This window comes from Cibotium barometz, chromosome 54 (assembly GCF_041138505.1).
Source record: "Cibotium barometz isolate CiBa-2024 chromosome 54, ASM4113850v1, whole genome shotgun sequence".
Taxonomy (NCBI): domain Eukaryota; kingdom Viridiplantae; phylum Streptophyta; class Polypodiopsida; order Cyatheales; family Cibotiaceae; genus Cibotium; species Cibotium barometz.
Genome location: NC_141099.1, coordinates 14,105,397 through 14,131,863, shown reverse-complemented (window position 1 = coordinate 14,131,863; position 26,467 = coordinate 14,105,397). Strand labels below are relative to the sequence as shown.

Sequence of the window (26,467 nt, the reverse complement as noted above, 5' to 3'; positions counted from 1 at the left end):
GATGAAGAGACACATTTGAAGAGGCATGTCCTTTGATGAAAGGACATGACCTTAGACGAAAGGGTACAACTTTTAGGCTAAGGGATGTGTCTAGTCGATGTAGAGGCACAACCATTCATTAAGGGATACAACCATTCGTCGAAGAGATGTGGCTATTCGATGAAGAGGTACATCCTTTGACGAAGAGATGTGGCTATTCGATGAAGAGGTACATCCTTTGACGAAGAGTCGCAACCAGTCGAGGGTAGGGGTTCCCTTTGGCTGGTAACTCTTTGTATCTGCAACAGTAATCAGCAATGAAGAGAGAATCTGATATATAAACACGTCACAATCGTGACAGATGTCATCAAATATCTGTGCATATTTAATTGCCTCTGCTAAGTCTTTAGGCTGTAAGGGCTCTACGTACTCAAGGTAATCATCTTTGAGGCCTCTCTTAAAGCCTCGCAATGTCTGGAATGCATCGATTCCCTTTAGCTTGAGTACTATCTCCCTGTAGTCTGAGATGTACTGAGTTAGGGATTTGTTCTCCATCGAGCACTTGTCCCATAACTCCCAGCTTCTCTTTGCCTCATTAACAGGCAAAAATTCTTTTTGAAACATCGTTTCAAACTCCGTCCAAGTGGCAGGACGAGTTGTCAAACTCATCCACCACTTGTACGCTTTGCCGGTTAATGAGAGGCTAGCCTCTACGGGCTGTATACGGCTAGGCTGCTGTCTCGCAGCGCGTGCAAATCTGACCACTTCGCTAGAAACATATTGACCGAGTCCTTGTTTCTTTCCTTCTCCTCGCCACCAAAACTAGGCGGTTTTAAGTCTTTTAATAACGATGAAGCTGTCGCTACGGACGGCCCCGCAGGCGCATCGGCCTGTACTCCTGCAATCACTGGCGAGGCTACGCTCACCCGTGCCGCAGGAGCTCGGCTACCACGAGGAGTCGGAGTACTAGCCGAGGCGGCTGTCAGTGCATCTAACCGTGTGGAGATGCTCTGTAGCATCGTGACTAGATCAGCCTGGACTTTATCCATATTGTTTAGTTTGGCATTAAGATATTTAAACAGTCCACTAGAGAGCTCCGTCTCTATCAGGACATCAGCAGGGTCCAATAGGTCATAATCGTCGTCGTCATAATCCAAGAGGTCCTCCTCGGTCCCCTCGGCGACGTCGGTGTTCATGTCCTCTGGCTCGTCGGCCAGAAAGGGGTCATCTGCCAATGCGGCCGCTGCGGGCTCGCTGGGTCCTAAGGAGGGGTCAATAGACGAGGAGGGCGCTGGCGGATCACGCGTGATCGACGAGCGCACTCCGGACCGAACAACAGTCGGGCGTGTACGGCCTGACAATTCGGTCGGGGTCAAACCCGCGAACGAGGACAAGAGACTGGAAAAACCTAGAGAAGTAGAAGGCGGTGGGGACACACTACGCCTAGCAGACATCTTTAATTCTTGCAAAAAACAATGCGAGAACTCGGAAATTACTAAAGAAAAACGCTAATAAAATGAGCAGTGGTGGAGAGAGAATAGTCACCCCCCTTTACGGTTGCCTGTCGATTTGTGTTGTGCTGCGAGCCTCCAGACAGCGCCGCTTCTCCGGGATGCTCCGATCCGAGGGAAAAAAATGCCTGCAACTCATAACAAAAATAAATTTTTGTTCGGGAAGCTGTGCCTGAAACAATCGGTTATCCCTTGCCGGGATTATCCCTCCCCAGCCGAGAGAGGATTCGTTTGAATTTAGTTTCATTTTTAATAAATTAAAAATGAATAATTGAAATATATATATAAAAATGATTTTTTTATTTTTTTATTTTCCTCTTTTTCTACTCTGGTGGCCGCTGAGGGCTGCCTTGGCCTGGCTGGCGTTGTGGCTACGCTGGCCGCCGGCTTCTCTGGTGGCCGCCGCCTGGCCCGGTTGGCCGCCGCCTGGCCCGGCTGGCCGCCGCCTGGCCCGGCTGGCCGCCGTCGGGCTGGCCGGGTGGCCTAGCTGCCGCAGCCGTCTCACAGCCGAGAGGGGGAGAGAGAGTGTTGCCAACGTGACCGACATACGCAGCCGCTTCCCCCCCCTCTTCCTCCCCGGCCTCCGAGAGGACGGTTATCTCCGACGGCGCTTCTTCGGCTACGGAGAGAGCTTCAACGGCAGCTGAATCGGAGAGTTTCCAGCGCCGACCATTCATCGTCGTCGGCCACTGAAAGACACTCGCCAAGCTCCGACGGGAGGTCGAACGTCAGACAAGCTTCAACGCAGACTCTTCGCCCCCCCCTTTGCACACGTCCTGTGGCTGGTCGGCCACTTGTGTCGCTTTGTTAAGAGGTCGTGGGGCTGGTCTTCGCCCCCCGCCCCCCCACACAGTAGAGACGGAGCTTCAACGCAGGTCGTGGGGCTGGTCTTCGCCCCCCCCACACCAAACGAAAATTTTTTGCACACCAGACAGTGGGGCTGGTGTCCGCCCCCCCCCCCACACACACAAGCTTCAACGAATTCTTTTGCAGACAATTTCAACGCAGAGAAAAAAAAACAAAACGAAAATTGCTTACCTGCGTTTTGCTTGCTGTGTGTGATGGGGAGAGAGAGAGAGAGAGAGAGAGAGAGAGAGAGAGAGAGAGGGAGAGAGTTCTTCTCTTCAAAAATCTCTTGGCCGCCTTCCTCCACACACTCCATTGTGGAGATAAGGATGAGGAGATGAATGGTTGAAAACCACTGAGTGGGCTCCGGTCCTCCGGTCACGCGCGGACCCTGACGACCCCATCGAACCACGCTCTGATACCAGTGTTAGATACCTGTAACGCCGCTACGGGCTTTACCACCAGAGGGGACGGCCTCTGGCTCACCACCCAGCCATAGAGGAAGAATGAGGATTGCCCCTCATCCCCCAGGCTATATAGTGTGTGGCTTGCCGTCCACACTAGCCTGGCCGCCCATGACTCCGCATGGGCGTCCTCTCCCACTGAACCCCGGACATGGCCATCCGGTCTGCCGTCGGGCACAGGCATTATAGCCTACGTGACACTTTTCCTTGGGGGTTTTCTTAGGCTTGGATTTCTTACCCCCTGAACTAGAGCTAGAACTGTTGTCCTTCTTAATGTCTTTAGAAGACGGAGTACCTTTCCCCGGCTGCGAAGAAGACTGCTGTTGCTAGGGTTTGGTACTATATCATAGGTACTGCGTTCAAAGTTACAAACTGTGAACCGAATGTTAGGATCCCTTCCACGAATGAATTGATCCATCTTGGCCCACTCAGATAACCCTAACTACTGTGCTAAAGTGATAACCTTAGCGGAAAACTGAAGCACGGGCGACTCGTTCTGTCTAAGTCCATAGAGCTTATCTGCCAAGTTGGTCAAATATTGGGGAGGGAGAAATCTGACCTTCAGGTCATGGACAAAAGTGTCCCAGTGAAAAGCTGTGACACCTGTGGTCGGGTTTGTATGTAAACTAGACCAATGCTGCCACCAAGTGACTACCTCGCCTGTAAGGCGGGGAGTCGCTACGTGGACTTTTTCTTGTAGATCTGTCAGCTTAGCCAATGGAAAATATGCATTAAGCTGATGAATAAATTGATTGACAGCTGAATGATCACACTTACCGTCATACTAAAGTTTGGTGGAGTTCGGATGACGGTTGTTAATGTTGTGGGAGTTTGGCTGTTGGCACCTATGGGCGGAGAGAACGAAGAGAGGGTATGTTGGAACTGTAGATGCATGGCCTCTGTTTCCACTTGTGTTCGAGTAACATTCGCTCATGATCGAGCTCTCGTTGGTGCTCCCAAGCTGCAAGGTCAGCCTGAGGCCGGTCTTCTTCAAGTGTGCGTTGGGCTTCCTCAATCATGTCTGTCTGCTTTTCTGCTTTTTCTTGTTGTTTTCTTGCTTCTGCTTAAGCTTTCTCTTCCCGGCGTCTGCCCTCATCTTCTCGCCTTTGTTGTTCCATTTGAAAGAAAAGAGAGATGAAGTCGGGGGTAGCTGGTGGAGTGGGTTTTGCTGCAGTGGCCTCCAAGAGTTGGAGACGCTCCATGAGAAGTTGGTTCTGAGCTCTGAGTAGAGCTAAGGGGTCTTCGGGTGGTGGAAGAGGATGATCTCCTTCGTGGGAGATGTCTTCCTGATGATGTGTACTCTCCTCTGTAGACATGTTGCTAAAGTTTATGGTCGTGCCAGAGCAAAGTTGGACCATCCAAGGATGCTCTCACGCTAGGATGCGGTGTGTGTGGACAAGCTGAATCTGATATCATGTAACGTGCAACGGGATTATGCGTAGATGAAAGGATCCTGTCACACAAAGTCTCACACCACCTTCTGTATCCTGAGTTTCGCGAGTCTTTAGCAATCCACTTTCACTTCAAACTTTAAGAGAGAGAGAGAGAGAGAGAGAGAGAGAGAGAGAGAGAGAGAGATCTGTACACAGTATGGGGTCCCAATTACCCACTGAAGGGTCCCCTCCTATTTCTAGGAGTATTTGCTTTATTTCTTTGAAGAGAATGACTGCAGGACTGACTTTGACACTGTAGATGACCCAAGCGCAAGAACTTAAGAAGACCAAGAGTAGGGCTGACTGCACACTGCTGTAGAAGCACCAATGATGACCAATGTCAATGCCAATGCACTCTTCCAAGGGGCTGTAGGAGGACTCGAATCTGTGGCTGAGAGAAGGGCTGAATTGGGGATTGTTTCTATGGCTGTGGGGCTGAATATGCAAGTGATTGATGGCTGTATATGCAGGCTGAGAGTGCCGCGTTTTGTGCAAGAGAGGAGCAGAGAGGTATGCGTTTCAGCCTGGTGATGATCGATGCTTGCTTGATGAATGAATGAGGGAAGCGCTAAGTATTTATATGCATAAAGGAGGCTGGTCGGTTTGCTTAAGCACGTTGGTTGGCTCCTCAATAACACATGACCTGGAAAATAAGCTATATATGCTGTTTATAATGCTTTTAAGGCTGCCGACTAAGGGAAGCGCTTGGTATTTATATGCATAAAGGAGGCTGGTCGGTTTGCTTAAGAAGTTGGCTGGCTCCTCAATAACACACGACCTGGAAAATAAGCTATATATTCTGTTTATAATGCTTTTAAGGCTGCCGACTAAGGGAAGCACTAGGTATTTATATGCATAAAGGAGGCTGGTCGGTTTGCTTAAGTAAGTCGGCTGGCTCCTCCTAGAAAATAAGCTATATATGCTGTTTATAATGCTTTTAAGGCTGCCGACTGGATCATTAGGCTGCCGACTAGTCATATGCTTATGCAAAGGGTAGAGAGGCTAAGCAAAGGTTCACATGCACATTAAGTGAATGATATGCAATGCAGACCATGATCTAAATGCAAACCCTATGGATTCTATTGACTCCTACATGCATGAATGATTCTCTTCAAGTGGGTTAAGGGACTGTATTTGACTGATTGACCGTCTATGGCTGAGGAAAGACCTACGTAGCTCGTGCTTGACATGTCCTGGATTGGGCCTTACAATGGGGCCACAGTATACGACAAAATCATACCCTAAAAGGGTTCCTATTGATATACAAGATGCATTGATGATGAGCTAGCTTGTCACAATATGCACTATAGTGCAGAGTGCATGTGACAGCTTTACACTTGGATGGGGTATGGGACACCAGAGGAGTTCATGCGTGGTGTTGGTTTAGCCTCAGGCTTGGGGATTCCCCCATAGGGAGCAATGGCTGGGTGTTACGCTAGCCAATCTCCCCATGGTGGCCCTTGAACTAAGTACTGAGTAAGTTTTAAGGTTAAAGTTGGTTGAGAGATGCTCATCAAACACTTCTTGACACATGTCAGAAATCCTAATTCCTTAAGTGTATTCAGACAGTTGCAAAAACCTGTCAAAATACGCAGCGGAGATGATAACTAAATCTGAGACCATGAGCAAGTAGAGTGCAGAAAATAGACAGCACAAGAGAAGGAGAGAGATATGTGAGTAACTGTGCTCTATATACACAAGATCCCGAGAATATACAAGATGAATATGGCAAGGGGCTATGGGGCCATTTTATATGGCCCCAATCGTGCAGTCGGAAAGGTAGCCGACAGGGCCTGAAAACTCCACGACCAGCAAAGACTACCAGTCGGCTAGCTGTACTCTGTCGGCCAGCAAGTGTGAGAGGTCGTGGACCTGAAGAGTCAGTCGGCTAGCCCATGTGTCCTCCTGCCAACACAGGGCAACCACCCAAGCCAAGAAAAATGGGGGAAAAATACGGGGAGTGAGAAAAAATGAGAAAACACCTGTACAGTGCGGGCACACCCACAACAGAGGCCCTGTTGTCTGATAAAGACAGGAGATGACTTCGAACACCCCCTCTCAGCTCCTGGCTGGGAAATCAACCCTAGGGAGCTAGAGTGCCGCCTGAGCGTAGCCTGAGGTAGAGACTTCGTGAAGAGGTCCGCCGCATTGTCCTCTGTTGAACAATAAAGTAGCAAGATGTCACCAGCCAAGATCTTCTCATGTACAAAGTGATACTGTATCTCTATGTGCTTGGTCCGGGCATGGAAGACCGGGTGTTTGGGTCCATCGGCGAAGTAATAGACTTGCAGTTCTCCATCCCAAAGGCCTCAAGCAACTCATAAACATACCGCTGCTGAGAGACAAAAAACCCCCTCTGGGTCTGCCAGATCTCCAATCCCAAAAAGAAGTGGAGTAAGCCTAGGTCGGTCATCTCAAACTCCTTTGACAAGGCAGCCTTCGTCACGCCAATGTGCTCCACATGACCGCCGGTTAGAATGAGATCATCCACATAAAGGATGATAATCGTAACCATGCCGCGTTCCCGAAAGAGATACAGGTTGGGTATTTGCAACCGATCTCTGAAAACCAGTCCGAACAAAGAAGGAATCAATCTTCTAATTCCAAGCCCTTGGAGCCTGCTTAAGACCATACAAGGCCTTACGTGACTTGTAAACCATCCCTTCTGATCCTGGAACAACAAAGCTTGGAGGCTGCTCAACATACACCTCCTCCTGCAGGTCACCATTAAGGAACGTAGATTTTATATCCATTTGATATACTGGCCACCTCTGAGAAGAAGCAAGGGCAAGAACGGTCCGAATCGTGGTCATCCGTGCTGATGGTGCAAAGGTATCCTCGTAGTCGATGCCTGGCCGCTGAGCATAACCTTTAGCCACAAGTCTGGCTTTGTGTTTGTCCACCGACCCATCTGACGCATATTTGGTCTTAAAGACCCATTTGACACCAATGACTGACCGTTTCGACGGCCTCGGTACCAACTCCCATGTTTTGTTCTTCTCGATGGCATCAAGTTCCACCTGCATGGCTTTCCTCCAAGTATCCTGTGAAAGGGCTTCCTTAACGGAAGTGGGCTCCTTGTCCCGCATAATACGAGACATCAAAGCATAGTTTACCTGAAGAAGCTCCGCTGTATTGCTTTTGTCGCGGACTTTGTGCGATCTTCGAGGGCCGTCCTCTGTGGTCCACTCGGAGGGTAACTTCGTGACACCTGACTCCCGAAGGGTGTCCAACAACCACCTGGGGCTCGAACAGATCGCGGAGCCTCCTGACGTTGCGGGGGCTCGGGCTCAACCTCCTGTGTTGACTGAGGTTGATCAACTGGAACAATGGTCTGGGAATCATCATCAGACTCTTCTGGATCTCCAAGAAGTGGCGGCTCCTCGATAGTGGATACTGGAACATGCTCATCAAAGACCACATCCCCCGGCTGACAACAATTTCATTCCTCTCTGGATCATACAATCTATATCCCTTGGAAAGAGAATTATACCCCACAAATACAAGCTTGTGGGATTTGGAGTCAAGCTTCCCCCTCTGCTTCTTCGGAATATGTACATACGCATCACTCCCAAAAACACGGAAGTGAGAGACATCGGGTTTCCTGCCAAAGTATGCCTCAAACGAAGTCATATTAGGTACTGAAGTCGTTGGAGACCGGTTGAGGGTATGGATAGTCGTTGCCATAGCCTCTCCCCAAAGTGGACGAGGAAGATCACGATGCTCCAGCATGGTCCTCGCCATCTCCACCACAGTCTTGTTTTTGCGTTCTACAACTCCATTCTCTGAAGGCGATCCTGTATTGGCCAGTTCCCTCTTGATGCCATGATCTGCACTAAATTTGACGAAAGCATTCGAAGAGAATTCACCTCCTTTGTCAGCCCTGAGAGTCTTTACCTGCAAGCCAGACTCTCAACAAGCAGCATGAAATATAGAGAACCTCCCAATGATGGTGTTTGCTGAGGTCCACACAAGTCAGTGTGAATCAACTCCAATGGTTTTGAAGCCCGCCTGGAAGCTTGCTTCGGAAAGGATTCCCTGTGCAGCTTACCACGGATGCAAGAACTGCATCGTCCTTGCCTGCTGCCAACATCGGGCAAGCCAACCACCATCTGGTCCCGGAAAGCTCGCCGCAGTGCATCCACATTTAAGTGGCCAAAACGAAAGTGCCACAGATCTCCGACCTGAGAACCTGTCAATGAGGAGAGTGCAGAGAGCTTGTAGATACCATTCTCCACACCGCCTTCCCAAACAACCTGGCCAGTCTCACGGTCCCGCAGAGCAACTGAATGCTCCTCAAATTCCACCCGAAAGCCAGTCTTGCATACCTCATGCACTGACAGAAGATGAAAACCAAGAGCAGGGACGTAAAGAACACGGGAGGCATGCTTGCCCCCCTTGCCGTTGGGAATAATCTCCATCCGGCCCTCACTGTGTATCGGAATAGTGGAGTTGTCGCCAATGAAAATGCGACTTGACTGCCGTTTCAGATCCAAAAAGAAGTCACGGGACGGAGTCATGTGCCTGGAAGCACCACTGTCAAGAATCCATTCTCGGGTATCCTTCGCAGTGAAGCCAACTGCCTCCTCGCTCGAAGACGATGAAGCATCGGAGTCCATCATCTCTAAGTGCACAAATGCAAGAGTCTTTGCAGCTGAGGCTGAAGAATCAGCAGTCTTCCCAGTCCGCTGAGGACACTTCCTCCAATGAGGCCTTTCTCGCCACAATCATTGCAGGACCGCTCGGCCTTCAGTTTCTCTCGTTCTGTGTCAGGCTTCTTCTCAGAAGACTTCTCTGGTGAAGCCTTCCCTTTTCCTTTGTTGTTATTCCGGCCTTTCGGCCTCTGAACCTCCGCTGTGAGGAGGGTTCGTGAAACGTTCCTCCTGGTCCAAGACCATGGGCACAAGCTCCTCCCAGGTAATGGTGCTGAGCCTGCCACTAGTAATCAAAGAGGAGTAGAAAGCGGAATACTGAGCAGGCAAGTGGGACAGCAGTGTAATGGCCATATCTTCTGATGATATCTCCTTCCCAGCCTGGAGGATTTCCTGCTGAAGGGCCTGCAGCTTGTTAATGTGTTCCTGCATCGTCGACGACTTTGCAGGGTTCATAACCTGCATCTGCACTTCCAAGGAAATCCTCTTCATGGGCGATACCCTGTTATAAAGAGAAGCCAGGTGCTACCATATGCCTCTGGCCAGCGTCATATGCTTTACGTGATTGATTACTTGTGGTGTGTAATTGAGGAAAATAAATGACCGGACCCTGGCGTTGACACGATCCCACATCTGTGCCTGTGCCTCGCGGTCCCTCTTTACTGACAGTAACTCCCCTTCCTCTGCTTCCGGCCTTGGAACCCCGATAACAATGAAATCAGCAAGGTCATATGACTCCAGCACAGACTCCATCATAACCTTCCAGATGCCGTAATTGTTCCCGTCCAACTGACGGTCCACAGGGAACGTGGGGAGTGTCGGGATCGTCACATGCTTCTCAGCTAGCTCTAACAAATCTGCCATCGTGGGGATTTAGCTGAATAGGGTCGGTGGGTGGGAAATTTTTTTAAAAAACCTGCAAGTGGCTGTCCAGCAATTTAGCCCGCCTTCCTCTTGCTTCTTCTTGTTCCCGTTCAGTCCCGAACAGTCCACCAATCAGCAATGCAACAATCCCCCTCTTGCTCAGAAAACTCCCAAGATCTTCCAAGAGCCTAGGGCTCTGATACCATGTCAAAATACGCAGCGGAGATGATAACCAAATCTGAGAGAATATACAAGATGAATATGGCAAGGGGCTATGGGGCCATTTTATATGGCCCCAATCATGCAGTCGGCCTGTAGAAAGGCAGCTGACAGGGCCTGAAAACTCCATGACCAGCAAAGACTACCAGTCGGCCAGCTGTACTCTGTCGGCCAGCAAGTGTGAGAGGTCGTGGACCTGAAGAGTCAGTCGGCCAGCCCATGTTCTCCTGCCAACACAGAGCAACCACCCAAGCCAAGAAAAATGGGAAAAATGGGGGAAAAATACGGGGAGTGAGGAAAAATGAGAAAACACCTATACAGGGCGGGCACACCCACAACAGAGGCCCTGGTGTCTGATAAAGACAGGAGATGACTTCTAACAAAACCATTAGCGTCACATGGGCGGTTACGCTTTGTGGAAACCATTAGCGTCACCTGTCATTTTTTTTCCAAAATACGTATGTTTTCTAAAAAACATGAGGGCTCTTTTCAAAAGGATATTGATTAGCATCAAGTTTTCCCAATTTCCTATTAGAAACGACTCCTTTTTCATATAATGAGGCTACTTTTTGAAGGAAAAACATTTCTCTTAGTTTTGGATAGGTGAACCTATTTGAAACTATTTAAATAGGTGAACCTTTTTAAACACTCCCAAATTTGGCTTTATTTTTTTTTATTCTCTAAATGCCCAACAATGGCACCATCAGTAATAGAAACTCCATAGGCAACATTGTGGCACCATCGGTAATAAACATGTGCAGCTTGAGCCCTTTATTGACTGGGATCCCAGCTGAGGCCAGATACTGTTGCATCCTCCACTTGCACCTCTCCTCTCTCCCCTCTCCCCCTCCCCTTTCCTTCCCCTTCTTTTCTTTGTTCACAAGAAAATTGTTTGTTTTTGTATTGTAAACTAACACAGTTTGATATCACCTTCAATGCCTTGTTTACAGAGACCTGATTCTGAGGTGATACGGTCTGTAAATAAATACATGGCCGACTTTGGGGGACAGCTGGTACAGTTGGAACGCGTGCAGCCTTCTCTTGACCACGTGCCCCACAGGTTGTTTTTCCTATCTTATCGTAAATCTCTCATCATGCAAAATTTATGACCAATCTTTGCCTGAGAATAATTGAACATAACATGAAGAGCCAGATCTCTGGCTGTGCCTGTTGGCCTCAACCGATTGGGATGGAATTTCTGCTGACCTCGCCACAAGCAAGGTTCATGCTGGTGGCAGGCCATCGGTACGGTGCCTAAGCTGGGACAGTGTACATAGAGCACTAGTCAGAAGAACAATAAGAGCTGCAAAACCATCGCGCCTCTCATGGGTTGGACCAAGTGTCTTCTACTCCTTTTGCAATGAACAGTGTATGGAAAGGATTCTTGGGCAGCCTTGTGGAGAGATGGGTGAAGTGATGGGATTTATGGCATCCATTCTGGGTAGGACTGGACTCCAATATTAAACCAGTGTGTAGAAAAACTAGCATTAAAGCTATAGCTAGGATATAAGCAGCTAAAATGATAATGAAGTAAGTGACAACTTATGAGTTCGGAGTGGAGGTGGTATAACATGTTGGAGTACTGCCTTTGTGGAAGGACAGCTTCAATGCCAAAGATGCAACTGCAGTTGCGGCAGTTTGGGGCAGCATAAAAGTCTATTTATAAGCCAGAGGCAGCAGCCAGCAGCTACGTGCCCAAAACTTTGGCTGGCAAGAAAGCTGCTGGGTTGGCCAGTTCTACTGGCCCAAAATCAGCGTTATTTTTTGAAGGGCTTCATTTATTACTAACAACAAAGTCCTCGATCTTCACCATCTCTAGTGTCCCATTAGAGCAGTCATAGCTGCAGAAGGTGGCTTTCAGGCTAGTAACTCTCTTGAGAGCTATGTGGGGGGAATGATGTGTTGCCTTTGCGCTCATGAGAAGGTGGTCTGAAGGCTTTGATTTAGGGCCTAGCACTCATGTCCTTTGGCTCTCTCTTGTGCCATGGCCCTTTTTTTGTGATTAGTCTGTGTAGTCACATGGACTAATGAGAATCAAGAACATTCGATATGGTTAGGATTATATTGACAATGTAGATAGATGCTTACTAATGCTCTGATAATCTTCTTAATTTTGTAGTAATTATATACGTTTTCAGGTATCTTTTGGCTGAATCTGGGGATACGCTTTTTGCATCCTTTATTGGAACAAAGCAATATAAGTAAGTTTGTCATTTATTATTTTCTAGACTTCTTAGGATTGCCTGTTTTAACCTCATGAACTGTCAATTGATTGACATGGATACTTATATATCTACAGGGATATGATCACAGATGTCAATATACTCCAAGGAGCACTTTTTCACGAGGATAATAGTGCAGATGATCTACAAGCTGAAGATGATGCTGAAGCCATAAGCAATTCACAAGGGAGACCTGCCAATGGCCAAGTAGCATTGAAGCTGGGATCACAATCAGCAAATGAAAAGGGAAAAAGATTTGGGAAGAAGCCGGCTGCTCATAGGGTATGTGAAAACTCGATTATCTAATAAAAATATACATGTATGTATGTACTCACACACATACTTAATGGTATTGGGTATGTATGTACACACGCGAGCACACATGCATGCATAGCCATGTGACCGTTTTCCTAGATTATTGATTGCTATAGATTTTGTTGTGATTTTGATGTCTCCAAAGTTATAAATACTGAGTAGTCACTAGCATTTCATCTTTATAGGGCTTTCTCACCCGTGCAAAAGGTATTCCAGCAGTTGAATTGTACAGGCTTGCGAAGAAGAAGGATCGCAGGCTTGTGCTATGCGGGCACTCTTTAGGTGGCGCGGTGAGTTTGCTTCAGAATTCTTCCTTGATTATATTCTTTTCATATTTAATCTACTGAAATAGGTGGTTATTAAGGGTTGCAAATTCTTTTTCCAGGTTGCAGTGTTGGCAACTTTAGCGATTCTAAGAGTGCTTGCATCAGCGTCATCATCATTGTCAGGTAGCTCTAAAAGGGATAAGCACGTTGAGGTCAAGTGCATCACATTCTCTCAGCCACCAGTTGGCAATGCAGCCTTACGAGAGTGAGACAGCAGGAACCCTTTTCATGCAAACAATTGTTTATTTATTTTTAATAATTCTTATCTCTTTGTCCAAAAATACTTTGTTTTCCACTTTTTTTACCCCCCCTAAAAAAAACAAAGGGAAAAGTTCACCAATGGACATGTTTTTGGGTGTTTTTACTGTTTCAGTTATGTTCACGAAAAGGGTTGGCATGGCCATTTCCGGACATATTGCATTCCAGAAGATCTTATACCTAGAATTCTCTCGCCGGCATATTTCCAACATTATCGCAAGCAAGCGCAGCCTCAGGAATCTATTATTGATCCCATGGTGAACACTCTGAGCAGTTCTCAAGTTGATCAGCTCGGTCATACTGCTAGTAGCAAATCAAAGGGAAGCCCGCCTGCCACCACCGAAGGAAGGCCTGATGTTTTAGGATTAGGTCCTATTCAAAACTCTTTGCGAAGGATATCAACCCTTGTCCCTCTAGTCGGTGGACCTAAGCCCTTTTATCAGTTGAGAAACAGAAACCCCGATTCAAAAGGTAAACAACTATCGAAAGGTGTTTTGAATGCTTCCATACAGGGAGATGAACCAGGTCCGGAGCCTTTTGCTATCCAAGAGGTTGCAGGAGCAGCGTCATTGACATCTGTTTCACAAAGTGTCGAAACAGATAGATCCACATCGACTGAGCTTGCAAAGGCTTCTTATACAGCAGCTGCAAGCATCACTCCTGATTGGCGGAATCGAGTGCCGTCTTTGCCATCTTATGTCCCGTTTGGTCAGGTGTGCTCTTTTCTTAAATCCCAAAAAATAATGATTGTACAAAATAGAAATAGTTCATTGTTGCAATTGGACAAAATAGAAGTACATTGTTATGCAAATTTAAAAAGGATTTATTGTATAGGTAAGGATGCCCATTTTTACATGTCAAAAAAGCCCAGATGAGACCTAAGCTCAGCACACAAATTTTGAGTGAGAAGAAATAAATGTGGAAGCGACTCACTCAATTCTGCTGCAATAATTTCAAATCTTGACATAGAACTTGCAGGCCAAATGGTGCAACACGGTGTTTACCGTTCCGCTTGCCAACACTTACGCAGCCTGAAAGCTGGGTGGAAGGGATCTGTCTTCACTATTTGGTTCATGATGCTTGTCCCCGCCCCCACACCCCCCCCCCTCCCCCCTCCCCCCGCCCCCACCCCCCTGGCCGGCGACTGGCCTTAGGCCCAAGATCCTCCCATAGTTACCATTTTTCACCGCTCTATGGTGCTTTTTATCCATCCGTAGGCAATGCTGCCGAGGAAGCACCATGTGGGGTTTTCCTTTCGGTCCTAGGCAAACATCTCTACCACTTGAGCTATCACCTCATTGGCTCATGGTGCTTGTTTACATGTCTTACTTTGAGATTATAAATGGTATTCCCTTTTTTCTCTTTATTAACAGTTGTACCTTTTGGAGAAGGCGTCGGTGGAGCCTCTCTCTGCATCAGAGTACACGTTGCTAACCTCTGTAAGCTTTTCTTTTCTCCTTCATCCTATCTGGTGTTCTGCCATTGGAGACAAATAATCAATTCTCTTTGCAACACATCTGCAGAATGCTCGATTGTTTTTTTTTTCTTTTTCTTCTCTTTATTTGTTTGCTGGCTTCTTTTTTCCCAGATGCAATCTGTCCTCTTGGAGCTCAGAGAGCGGTTCAAGTCACACACTATGCGCTCTTACCGAGCTCGCTTCCAGAGGTAATGAGCTGTTGTTATTATTGTTAATCAGCATGCCTTAATGTCCTTTCAGTGGAAAGCAGCACTTTGTACAAGCATTGTTGTTTAGATCTGACTCTTGATGCTGGGAAGCTCTTTTGGGGTGCCTATAATCACACTAGAAAAAGTAGTGCATGCCTTATGTCCTTTCAGTGGAAAGCAGCACTCTGTATAAGCGTTGTTGTTTAGATCTGACTCTTTATGCTGGGAAGCTCTTTTGGAGTGCCTATAATCATGCTAGAAAAAGTAGTCATGTGAAGAGCGAGGAGCTTGGAGCCCCCTGTGACACACTCACCTATGGTAACGTGGGCAGCCTGTAGGCAGTCAGGCAGCAGCCCGTAGGGCAGTCGGGTAGCAGGTGCAGCCATCTGGGTTGGCACAGGTGCCACGTGGCAGTCAGCCTCCAACAGGTAGGCATGCGTTATTCAGGTCATGGGCAGTCCTCATAACAGGCTGACAGTGTTTTCACAGGCTGACCAGCACCTGGGGGTGCTATATATAGGTGCGTGGGAATTCAGTCATTCTCTTCTACATTTCTCAGCTTTGGAGCCTTCCAGAGCGATTCTTTGCAGGGTGGGCTGGCTGGCATATGGACCAAGGGGAAACTTCAACAGAGCATTGGGTTGCGATTTGTGGTCAACATTCACTGTCATATATTGTACTTGAAATACAGTTATAACACCTTTTTGTTGTACAAATTACAGGACAGTAGTTTTAGGACTCGTATGTGCTCTGTGTTTGATTCCTTTGCTCTCTTCTCTCAAACCCTAGCACATAGGTACTAGTGTCATGGCCCTATGAAAATGATGTGTGGACATCCCTAGGTGTGAAGGGGGGGACTAGAACATTAATATTTTAATGTTATATGTGTGGTTGCCCCTAGGCCTTAGTGGCCCCTAGGGAACTTTAATAATTATTAAAGTTGGGGCCCTAGGATTGATATGGGGAGGGGGCAACTCCACTTTTGGAGTGCATGCCTCTCTCTCTTCACTCTCTCTCTAGCTTTTGGGCAATCGTGCAAGTCTAGGCGTGGAGGAGAGGAGAAGCATCGTGGAGGACTGCTGAATACTGTTGTTGCTGCTGTTTTTCTGTGCAAACCAGCCGTACAGTCCACATGTGCAGCCCATACAGCCCTGTACGATTGCAAGTACAGTACGGCTGTCTTCTCTGCTGCAGATTCTTCTGTGGGTACAGCGGCGTTGTACGGCTGCAGGCACAGGAGCTGTGGGTTCTGACAGAAGCCGTACAGCAGGTACAATCGTACGACTGCTGTCAGGTGGCTGTACTGCAGGTACAGAACTGTACAGCAGGTACAGTCGGGTATAGCAGGAGCAGGCGCACCAGTACCTTCAGGCGACAGCAGAACTGTCCGTGCAGTTCTGTACAGACAGATTCAGACACGTGTGCAGAGGCTGTACGGATTGGTATAGTGCAGCTTTTATGGTCTGAACAGTCAGGTATAGCACTGAAGTGGATGCAGAGAGGAAGGTACAGACAGGTACACCCACACGTGTGAAGCAAGGTTGTTGAAACAAGTGTGCAAGTACAGACTGGTACAACCACTTCCTCCGGTGCAGATCCACGAGCTGATTTTGGTAAGCTCTGAATTTGTTCATCTATCTCTCTTTCTATTGCCTTATGTCTGTTGCAGATTTGAGCTATCTGGCCCCTTGTGAGAGGAGGGGTATGGCAGATTGAAAAGGGTGGAGACAGAGATTGAACAATGAATGTATGTTTGTGCTGAGATGTTGAATCATGTGCATGAGATATGCCAGATGTATGCTCATGGCTGCCCTGCTAAATGGTCTTGGCTGATCAGAGGGAGGCACAGAGTGTTGCTTTGAGACACAGATCTGTGTGTGTGAATCCTCTGTGCTAAGAGGTATTGTGGGCTGTCAGATTGGACATACAGGTGTATTCTCTTGGCTGATTTTGTTGTACTCAGTCTTTCATATTTTTGAAATTGAATAAAGAAATACCGCAAGGGGCGCCAAACTTTGGGGCCAACAGGTGTTGATTTATTTTCAGATTTGGGGCACTCTAGCTCCAATCAAATTGGTTTTCATATCTAGACTACAAGTGGAAGGGTGACTGCTAGTCCACCGCACTTTGGTTTCTACCAGAGGCCGGTTTCAAGGTTCCGTTGCCAGGACCAATCATCAACTTTCTTAAGGGGGTGAGCTCGTGGTTGCCTCGAGGAAAGTCATCGCTGAAAAATTCAGCAACATGTCTGATACAGAAGATGAGTACTTCTATCATGAAGAGGAAGAGCAAGAGACCTCTCCTGAGAGAGATGTATCTGAGGATAATCTTGCAGGAGAATAGGCTACAGATGTTGAGCATTATGAGGATGTAACACAGCCAAAAGATGTACTTGTTAAAGAGGATGATGATGCTCGGTTTAAAGATCGTTTGGCTGGTGTTATGGATGTGTTTATGCAGCTCACACAAAGTGAGAAGTTTGCTGAATTTATGAGATCCCGTACAGAGCCCGAAAAGAAGAAGAAGAAGGTGCGATCTAAGAACCTTCCTCAGGGTCATAGTGGTGCCATCCCACAGGATCCATCTTTTGGACAGTTTCCGAACATGCAGCATGCTTATGGTGCAAACTCTCAGAGTTCCTTCTTTGGACAGCCATCTATTCCTCAGCAGAATATGCATCTAGGTTATTTTGGTGGTGGCTCTGTGTTCCAATCCATGACTGGGGTTATCCTCAGGGAGGCATGGGTATGCCAGGGCCTTTTGGAGCAAATTTTCAGCCTGGAATGCAGGGGAATATGTATGGTGGTATGCAGTCCGGTATGCAAGGAAATATGTTTGGGGGCATGCAACCTGGAATGCAAGCAAATATGTATGGTGGCATGCAGCCAGGTATGCATAACGGAATGTTTGGAAATATGGCTGGAATGTATGGCATGCCAGGTGTGGGAATGGGCAATGTTGACCCAATGATGGGCATGAATGTTAGGGGCAGCAATCTTGCGAAGCCACTTCCATATGATAATCTAACGCCTATGGGTAAGGCGAAAGATTATAAGGAAGGGGGAGCTGCAGTGAAGTTTGATACATTCAGTGGAGCCAAAGATAAATTGAAAGCACTTACCTTTTTACAGTAGTTTGATGCTGCTTTTTCTGGTGGAAATTACACAGAGTCCTCTAAGGTGAGGAAAGTTGCCACTTTTCTCAAGGGCAATGCTTTGCAGTGGTGGTCTACTCTTCGTTTTGCAGGGCATAGCACCCACTACTTGGGTACAGTTTAAACAGGTCTTCTCTTGTGTATGGCTCACATCTACATTTGAGGTGGATGTTATGACCGCATGGCACAAGTTGGATGCTTCAAAATGTGAAAATTTGGAAGATTATAACAAGAAGTTTTGGGAAGCTTTACTCCCAGTGACTTCTTACCATGCAGTGCCTTTGTCTGAGCAGGTAGAGAAGTATTGTTGTGGGCTGCCCAAAGAGGTGCGAGATTATTGTATCAAGACTCGAGTAACGAACATGTCACAGATGATAGAGAATGCTATGACAACTAATGCGTTACTCACTGGAGGATCATCTGGGTTTCAAGGAAGTAAGAACTCGAGCAAGGAAGCTGAAAAATCTGGGCATGCTTCTCGTGATGCTAAAGGGTCTTCAGAGACGAGATACAAGAAGTTGCCAATGCCCAAGAGAACTTCTGAGGAAAGACAGGCTTTGAGAGATGCTCGGAAATGTTTTTACTGTACTGAAGAGGGGCATATGTCATTTAATTGTCCCAAGAGAAAGTCCCAAAAGGACTCTGACAATAAAGGAGAGCCCAAGTCAAAGAAGCCAAAACCTTCTGCAGGGTTAGTTCCTGATCTTGTGGGGGAATAGCCAGGTGGTGAGGAGACAGAGTTGTGCAGGGCATGGGGCAAAGTGAGAGATCAGAATGCCTTGATATTCTTTGACACAGGTGCTAGAGCCAACTTCATTTCACCAGATTTGGCTGGCCGATTGGGGATTCGTGCAGAGGAGATGGGGCCGTTACATGAGGCTAGCATGGCTTGTCCAGGGTATGCAGAACCCGTTACTCCTATCATTGGGAAGCATCGGCTTCATTTGCAGGGTTATGTGGACAACGAAGAGTTTTTCATCATGCCTCTGGATGGCTGTGATGTTTTGTTGGGTATGCCATGGTGCCACAGAGTACATGCGGTGGTGGATACGTACAATAGGAAAATCACTCTGACTCATAGAGGGAAAGAACATGTATTGGATGTGAAACTTAAAGGGGAATCTGTTCCTATTGTATCCGCTTCGGTAATTTCATCAGTAATGAAAAAGCATCTTTCCGCGTACTTGATTTATGTAAAGGATGCATAAGATGATGAGTCTAAGTCTAATTTGTCTATGTTAGATAAGGACAAAACTGATTTCTTATGTGGGTTCCAAGATTGTTTTTCCGAGTCATTGCCAGGAGAACTTCCTCCTGAGAGGCCAGAAGATCATGCCATTGATCTAATTCCTGGTAGTACTCCATCGAATAGACCGCCGTACCGTGTTAGTGCAGCCCAACAAGAAGAGATTATGCGTCAGGTGCAGGAGCTTTTGAATAAAGGGTTGATACAGCCTAGCTCATCACCCTTTTGCTCACCTGTACTCTTAGTGCAAAAGAAGGATGGTTCTTGGCGCATGTGTATTGATTACAGAGCGCTGAACAAGAACACCATCGAGAATCGATTTCCCATACCGAGGATCGATGACATTTTGGACCGCTTACAGGGCTCCACAGTCTTTAGTCGTATTGACTTGAAAAGCGGGTATCATCAGATACGAATTAGACCCGAGGATGTGCATAAGACAGCATTCCGAACCACGTTTGGGTTGTATGAGTTCTTGGTTATGCCCTTTGGTTTAACAAATGCACCTGCCACATTTAACAGAATGATGGACAGGATTTTCAGGTCTCATAGAGCGTTTGTGGGCACTTTCTTTGATTATATGATTGTGCATTCACAAACGGAGGAAGAGCATAGAAGGCATTTGGCCATTGTGTTTGCAGAACTCAGGAACCATAGGCTGGTTGTTAATGGCAAAAAGAGTGAGTTCTTTTTGCAAGAGATACATTTCTTGGGGCATATTGTGTCTAAGCATGGAGTCTGTATGGATCCAGCAAAGGTGGAAGCAATTCTTAATTGGCCAGATTTGAGGACCGTGCATGATGTACGCAGCTTTCTAGGATTGTGTTCCTATTACAGGCGGTACATACGGTACTTTGCTGAAATTGCTTCGCCTCTTCATGCCTTGACAAAGAAGGCAACTCCGTTTAGATGGGTTGATCGGGAAATTACAGCATTCAAAAAGCTCAAAGAAAAGCTTACTTCGGATCTAGTATTGGTGTTACCGGACCTCCGAAAGGCTTTTATTGTCCAGTGTGATGCATGCGGAAGTAGCATTGGTGTAGTTCTCATGCAAGAGGGACACGTCATAGCCTATGAGAGTAGAATATTGCAAGATGCCGAGAAGCATTTACAGGTTTATGAGAAAGAGATGTTGGTTGTAATTCACGCTCTTTCTACATGGAAACACTACTTGCTTGGGGCTGATTTCACTGTGCAGACAGATCATCAGACCTTGCGTTATTTCCTCACGCAGACTAAGCTTTCAGAGAAGCATATGCGTTGGGCAAACTTTTTGTCTATGTTTCACTTTCAGATTGTGCATGTGGAAGGCAAAAAGAATGTAGTGGCAGATGCTTTGTCATGCAAGCCACAGGTCTCCGCAGTTTCACTTGCTTATCATCATGAGCTTGATGAAATGAAAGAGCAGTATGCCCATGATGAGGAGTTTGAAAGGTTGTATGATCAGATGTCTGAGGGTCAGCGGCATGAGCATTATACTCTCAGAGATGGATTTCTATTGATGTATGGCAGACTGTGTGTTACCAGGCCATTGCGACTCAAGGTTATGATTGAAAGTCATGCTCCACCGTATGCAGGTCATCGAGGTATTGACGCCACGGTAAAAGCAGTGGAGACTTTCTTTTATTGGCCAACCTTGAGAAGAGACGTTGATGCCTTTGTGAGGCAATGCATCGTATGTCAGAAGGTAAAGTTTGACCGTCAAAAGACACCAGGGTTATTACAGCCTTTACCTATTCCAGATAGACCTTTGGAGAGCATTGCCATGGATTTTATATTTGATCTTCCACGGACACAAACAGGCAATGATGGCATTTGGACTATCATATGCAGGTTTAGTAAGCAGGCTCATTTCATTCCCGTGTGTAAGACGATCAAAGTGGATCATATGGTGAAGTTGCTCATGGCGAACATCTTCAAGTATCATGGCTTGCCTATGTCTATCATTAGTGACCGTGATCCACGGATGACGAGTTTGTTCTGGAGAGGGTTGTTCGACAACATGGGTACAACTCTCAAGTTTTCATCGTCATTTCATCCACAAACAGATGGTCAGTTGGAAGAGGCTAACTCTATAGTGTTGGATCTTCTTAAGTGTTATGTGTCAGAGCACAAGCAACAATGGGAAAAGTATCTTCCTTTGGTGGAGTTTGCATATAACAACACTGTACATACCTCGACAGGCAAGGCGCCTTTTGAGATTGTGGAAGGAGGGAAGAAGGTACCACCCATTTTGCATACAAAGGATAAGATCTTTGAGGCTAATCAGTATGTGCAGAATATGGATGAAGCTTATCGGAGAGTTAAGTTGGCACTCCAGAAAACTCAGCAGAAGCAAAAGAAAGCCGCAGACCGTCACAGACGTGCTTTGGAGTTTGCATTGGGTGATTGGGTGCTTTTGCGCTTTGAAAAGGCTAGACTCAAGAAGATGAAGGGTAAAGAGCACTTATTCCCTAAGTTGAGCATGCGTTATTATGGGCCTTTTCAGGTATTTGAAAAGATTGGTGAGGTAGCCTATCGTTTGAAGCTACCAGATCACTGGAGGATTCACAATGCTTTTCACGTGAGTCTCCTTAGACCTTTCCGTGGAGATGTGCCTGAGGATGTATCAGATGAGGCTCAGCCGGAAGTTGAGGAACTTGATGAGGTTCTGATTCTAGAGCAGATACTGGCACATAAGGAAAGAAAGGTACGAGGTAAAGTTTCCTGTCGCTATCTTGTGAAGTTCAAGAACTATTCACCGATGGATGCGAAGTGGATGGAGGAAGGTGACTTAACGGATTCACCTCAGGTTTTGCAGCTTTATCTCGATGCCTTTGAGTTAGAGCCGACTCTTATTGTGGCTCATTCAGGTTCAGCAGAGCATGGGTCTAGAGCATTGCCTGATGCTCAAGAGGGGGGGTAGCACCTCCACTCCCTTGATACAGACAGGCTCAGATGACATCTAGAGGTCGCTTGGTGCAGTTTTTATCTCACCCGAAGGTACTGATGGCTGACAGTACATCTGTTTATGGGACTTTTATCATATATGTGTACTAGTCACATGGGATTTTGTGGTTGTGTATGGTTCACAGTGGTATACAACTTGGACTACTACTACACCATTGGTTTGCAGTGAATGATGTTGATACATGTGCATGGCTTAGAGAGATTGGGACGCTGATCTTGCCATATTGTATATTTCACTTTGGATATTTTGCGTATCACCAGAATGCAATCGAGGATGCTTGCCATTTTTCAAGAGGGGGGTATGTCATGGCCCTGTGAAAATGGAACAGCACAAGTGTGGGCATGGTGGTTGCTGAGTCAAAATATTGAATGATTCACATGTGGGGTACCCGGACAAAGATAATGATGTGTGGACATCCCTAGGTGTGAAGGGGGGGACTAGAACATTAATATTTTAATGTTATATGTGTGGTTGCCCCTAGGCCTTAGTGGCCCCTAGGGAACTTTAATAATTATTAAAGTTGGGGCCCTAGGATTAATATGGGGAGGGGGCAACTCCACTTTTGGAGTGCATGCCTCTCTCTCTTCACTCTCTCTCTAGCTTTTGGGCAATCGTGCAAGTATAGGCGTGGAGGAGAGGAGAAGCATCGTGGAGGACTGCTGAATACTGTTTTTGCTGCTGTTTTTCTGTGCAAACCAGCCGTATAGTCCACGTGTGCAGCCCGTACAGCCCTGTACGATTGCAAGTACAGTACGGCTGTCTTCTCTGCTGCCTGCAGATTCTTCTGTGGGTACAGGCGGCGTTGTACGGCTGTAGGCACAGGAGCTGTGGGTTCTGACAGAAGCCGTACAGCAGTACAATCGTACGACTGCTGTCAGGTGGCTGTACTGCAGGTACAGAACTGTACAGCAGGTACAGTCGGGTACAGCAGGAGCAGGCGCACCAGTACCTTCAGGCGACAGCAGAACTGTCCGTACAGTTCTGTACGAACAGATTCAGACACGTGTGCAGAGGCTGTACGGATTGGTATAGTGCAGCTTTTATGGTCTGAACAGTCAGGTACAGCACTGAAGTGGATGCAGAGAGGAAGGTACAGACAGGTACACCCACACGTGTGAAGCAAGGTTGTTGAAACAAGTGTGCAAGTACAGACTGGTACAACCACTTCCTCCGGTGCAGATCCACGAGCTGATTTTGGTAAGCTCTGAATTTGTTCATCTATCTCTCTTTCTATTGCCTTATGTCTGTTGCAAATTTGAGCTATCTGGCCCCTTGTGAGAGGAGGGGTATGGCAGATTGAAAAGGGTGGAGACAGAGATTGAACAGTGAATGTATGTTTGTGCTGAGATGTTGAATCATGTGCATGAGATATGCCAGATGTATGCTCATGGCTGCCCTGCTAAATGGTCTTGGCTGATCAGAGGGAGGCACAGAGTGTTGCTTTGAGACACAGATCTGTGTGTGTGAATCCTCTGTGCTAAGAGGTATTGTGGGTTGTCAGATTGGACATACAGGTGTATTCTCTTGGCTGATTTTGTTGTACTCAGTCTTTCATATTTTTGAAATTGAATAAAGAAATACCGCAAGGGGCGCCAAACTTTGGGGCCAACAGGTGTTGATTTATTTTCAGATTTGGGGCACTCTAGCTCCAATCAAATTGGTTTTCATATCTAGACTACAAGTGGAAGGGTGACTGCTAGTCCACCGCACTTTGGTTTCTACCAGAGGCCGGTTTCAACTAGTGTTTTCATCACCTATGCTCGTTGGCTGCTTGGTTAGGGTAGAGCCCTAATTTCCAGGTGTGCACAAGTTGGGGTTGGGAAAAGTCACTGTTTGGGTTCCCCGGGGCTGGGAAAGTCAATGCATTTGGGGGTGGGCTGGCCAAGGGGAAACTTCAGCAGAGCATTGGGCTGTGATTTGTGGTCAACATTCACTGTCATCTCTTGTACTTGAAATACCTTTTTGTTGTACAAAATAGAAAACAGTAGTTTTAGGACACTTGTGTGTGAAAATATACCCAAAAGGGTATTTTACCCAGCCCAAAAAGGGCCATTTACGCATTTACACTTTACTTTTTATCTACTGGCCGACTGCCTCTGCTGGCCGACCAGCACCCTGCTTTCCATATAAATATGAGGCGCCTCCTTATGATCTTCACCAACAGGAGTACTTCCCTGCTGGTCGCCTACTTCAGGACTGCACCTCAGCGTTTTACTCCTCCCTGATTAAGAACAAGATGCTGAATAAACATGATTAAGACAGAGGAGAGAGAAGAAGAGAGAGAGATAGTTGGTGTCAGGTTTTCTGTATTAATATGGTACAAAAAGGAGACTTAATGACTTTACATATTCAAGGTCCTTGGTCACCCTGAACTACACATTAGTCAAGCAGGCATGAAAATAGCCTGCAAATTCAATTTGCAGGCAAGCACATATGCAATGCAGCATTGGCATGGGCAATCCCTGTTCATAAGACTATACCAAATTAGACGTGTTCCAGGCAAGTATATGAGGTACTAGACCCAATGGAACACCAACCTCTAGGCATTTTGAGGCATGTACTCAGGCACAAATCCCAATGCAAAGCCAAGTCCACAGTATCACATGAGTGACATCAATCCCCGGCATATTCAACTGCCATGGACGCCAGTCCAATGTATATACATAATGAGAAAGCACGGGTGGACCAGTTGGGTGGCCAGATGGTGACAGTCTTACAGGGGGAGAGGGAGGCGAGGAATGGTTGCAAAGGGGGCGCATGAGGAGGCTGGATGAAGAGGTGGCTAGGGCACACATGAGCTGGGGCAACAGGGTGAAACCAGGGCGTGGCAGCAGGCATAGAACAAGAGGGTGGCGAAGCAAGGGAGAAGGAGGGCAGCGGCACAACTGAAAGCAGTGAGAGGCGGAGGCTGGGGGTGCAAAGGCTAGACAAAGGGCAGAGGGGCACACGGAGTTGACTTGGGGCTGGCGCAGAAATGCGCAGGGAGGGGGGGCGAGCCCAAGACATAACCTTTTTTCTTTTCTACCTAGATGCCAGTCAGTAGGCGTTTTTTTGTCTTTCTTTGTTTTCAACATAATCATCAACAGGAGAGGTACTTGACATGACACGAGGAGGGCATAAGGTACATACGTAATGTTGGAGGATATCATCATCACCATGGGATTTGGTAGGCTCCTCTCTTTTTGGTGTCTTAGTGGAGCCAGCCTATATATGAAAGTGCGATAGGAGAAGATTCAAGGGACATTGTTCCATGGAAGTCAGACTTCTCTAGTGTATTTTGTTTATATGTAGCAAAGTATTGGACAAGGTTTTTACTTCGTAAGGAGGCAAGGCTTCAAAAGACTTTGTTGCTAATGACTGGTTTTAAGGTCTGGAAACAAGCGTACTGTAGTATTAAGCACATGATTGTATGCAATTTAGTAAAGTGTAACTCTTGATCCAATTTTTTTACAACTTAAACATATTTTTTCATTCAAAGTTGATTGTCTTTTAAATCATGAACTTGGCAGGGTATATGATATATGCATGTGCGATAGCGTTCCTCCGAATTTTTCCATAGAGCATTTTTCCTATTTGCCACACTTACAGCAATGGCTAGGATTGCCAGGAGTGACAGTCACGGAGCTAGGAAAGATAGCGGAACCCTTGATTTTGCGCAGTGCAACATCTCTAGTACCGATTGGGTGGACCGGAATGCCAGGAGAGAAGAAAGGGAGTCCTTTTAGAGTTGATTTGTGCGGTTATGGGCTACACTTGTGCACGCTAGTAAAAGCTCAGATCAATGGGCAATGGTAAGAGACTCTGGACTCGTTGATTGATCTTTTTTCCTAGATAATCTTTGAGCTTGTACACTTGCATTTAGCAGAAAGGTGCTTTGTTTGTGCATTCTTTTATCTTGTTTTTCATGATTGCATTTGATTGTATGACTGTGGACTTGAGTTGATTCATTTTTTTTCCTAGATAATCTTTGAGCTTGTACACATGTATTCAGCAGAAAGGCAAATTTTTTGTGGTTGTCTTTGCATAGCAAAACATTACAGGCAGTTCTAGTGCTTGGATGTCTGTGTAATTCCATTGAATCTTCCACTTTCTTATCTTTTTGTGTGTGTGCGTGGTGTGCACAGGTGTGGTTGTTGCAAGCGTGTATTGTTGGTCATGACCACTCCCGGCTAGTTCAAGTGTGAACACAGCTTACTCACGGGCACTTTTTCCTTGTGACTGGACACATGTTTTTTCCCCGTGTGAACACACTTATGTGTGTTGGGCACTTTGCCCTAGGCTATATCTTGTACTCATAGTACTTTTGTACTCATCATTATCATAAGAGTACTTTCCAGCAACTAGCTCTCTCTCACATGTGTGG

The 26,467-nt window shown here is 46.6% G+C and overlaps 1 protein-coding gene across 3 annotated transcripts in view; it reads left to right on the top strand.

The window, feature by feature from the left end:
* The window catches only part of LOC147607871 (lipase class 3 family protein), an 80,366-nt gene that overhangs the window by 16,021 nt on the left and 37,878 nt on the right, over positions 1-26,467 (top strand). For all 3 annotated transcript variants that reach the window (XM_086789960.1, XM_086789959.1, XM_086789961.1), the window contains 9 exons: positions 10,919-11,028; positions 12,107-12,169; positions 12,268-12,472; positions 12,691-12,795; positions 12,891-13,036; positions 13,205-13,802; positions 14,463-14,528; positions 14,678-14,754; positions 25,614-25,895. In XM_086789960.1, the coding sequence (XP_086646086.1) occupies positions 10,919-11,028; positions 12,107-12,169; positions 12,268-12,472; positions 12,691-12,795; positions 12,891-13,036; positions 13,205-13,802; positions 14,463-14,528; positions 14,678-14,754; positions 25,614-25,895 (1,652 nt within the window). The remainder of the gene's footprint in view (positions 1-10,918; positions 11,029-12,106; positions 12,170-12,267; positions 12,473-12,690; positions 12,796-12,890; positions 13,037-13,204; positions 13,803-14,462; positions 14,529-14,677; positions 14,755-25,613; positions 25,896-26,467) is intronic.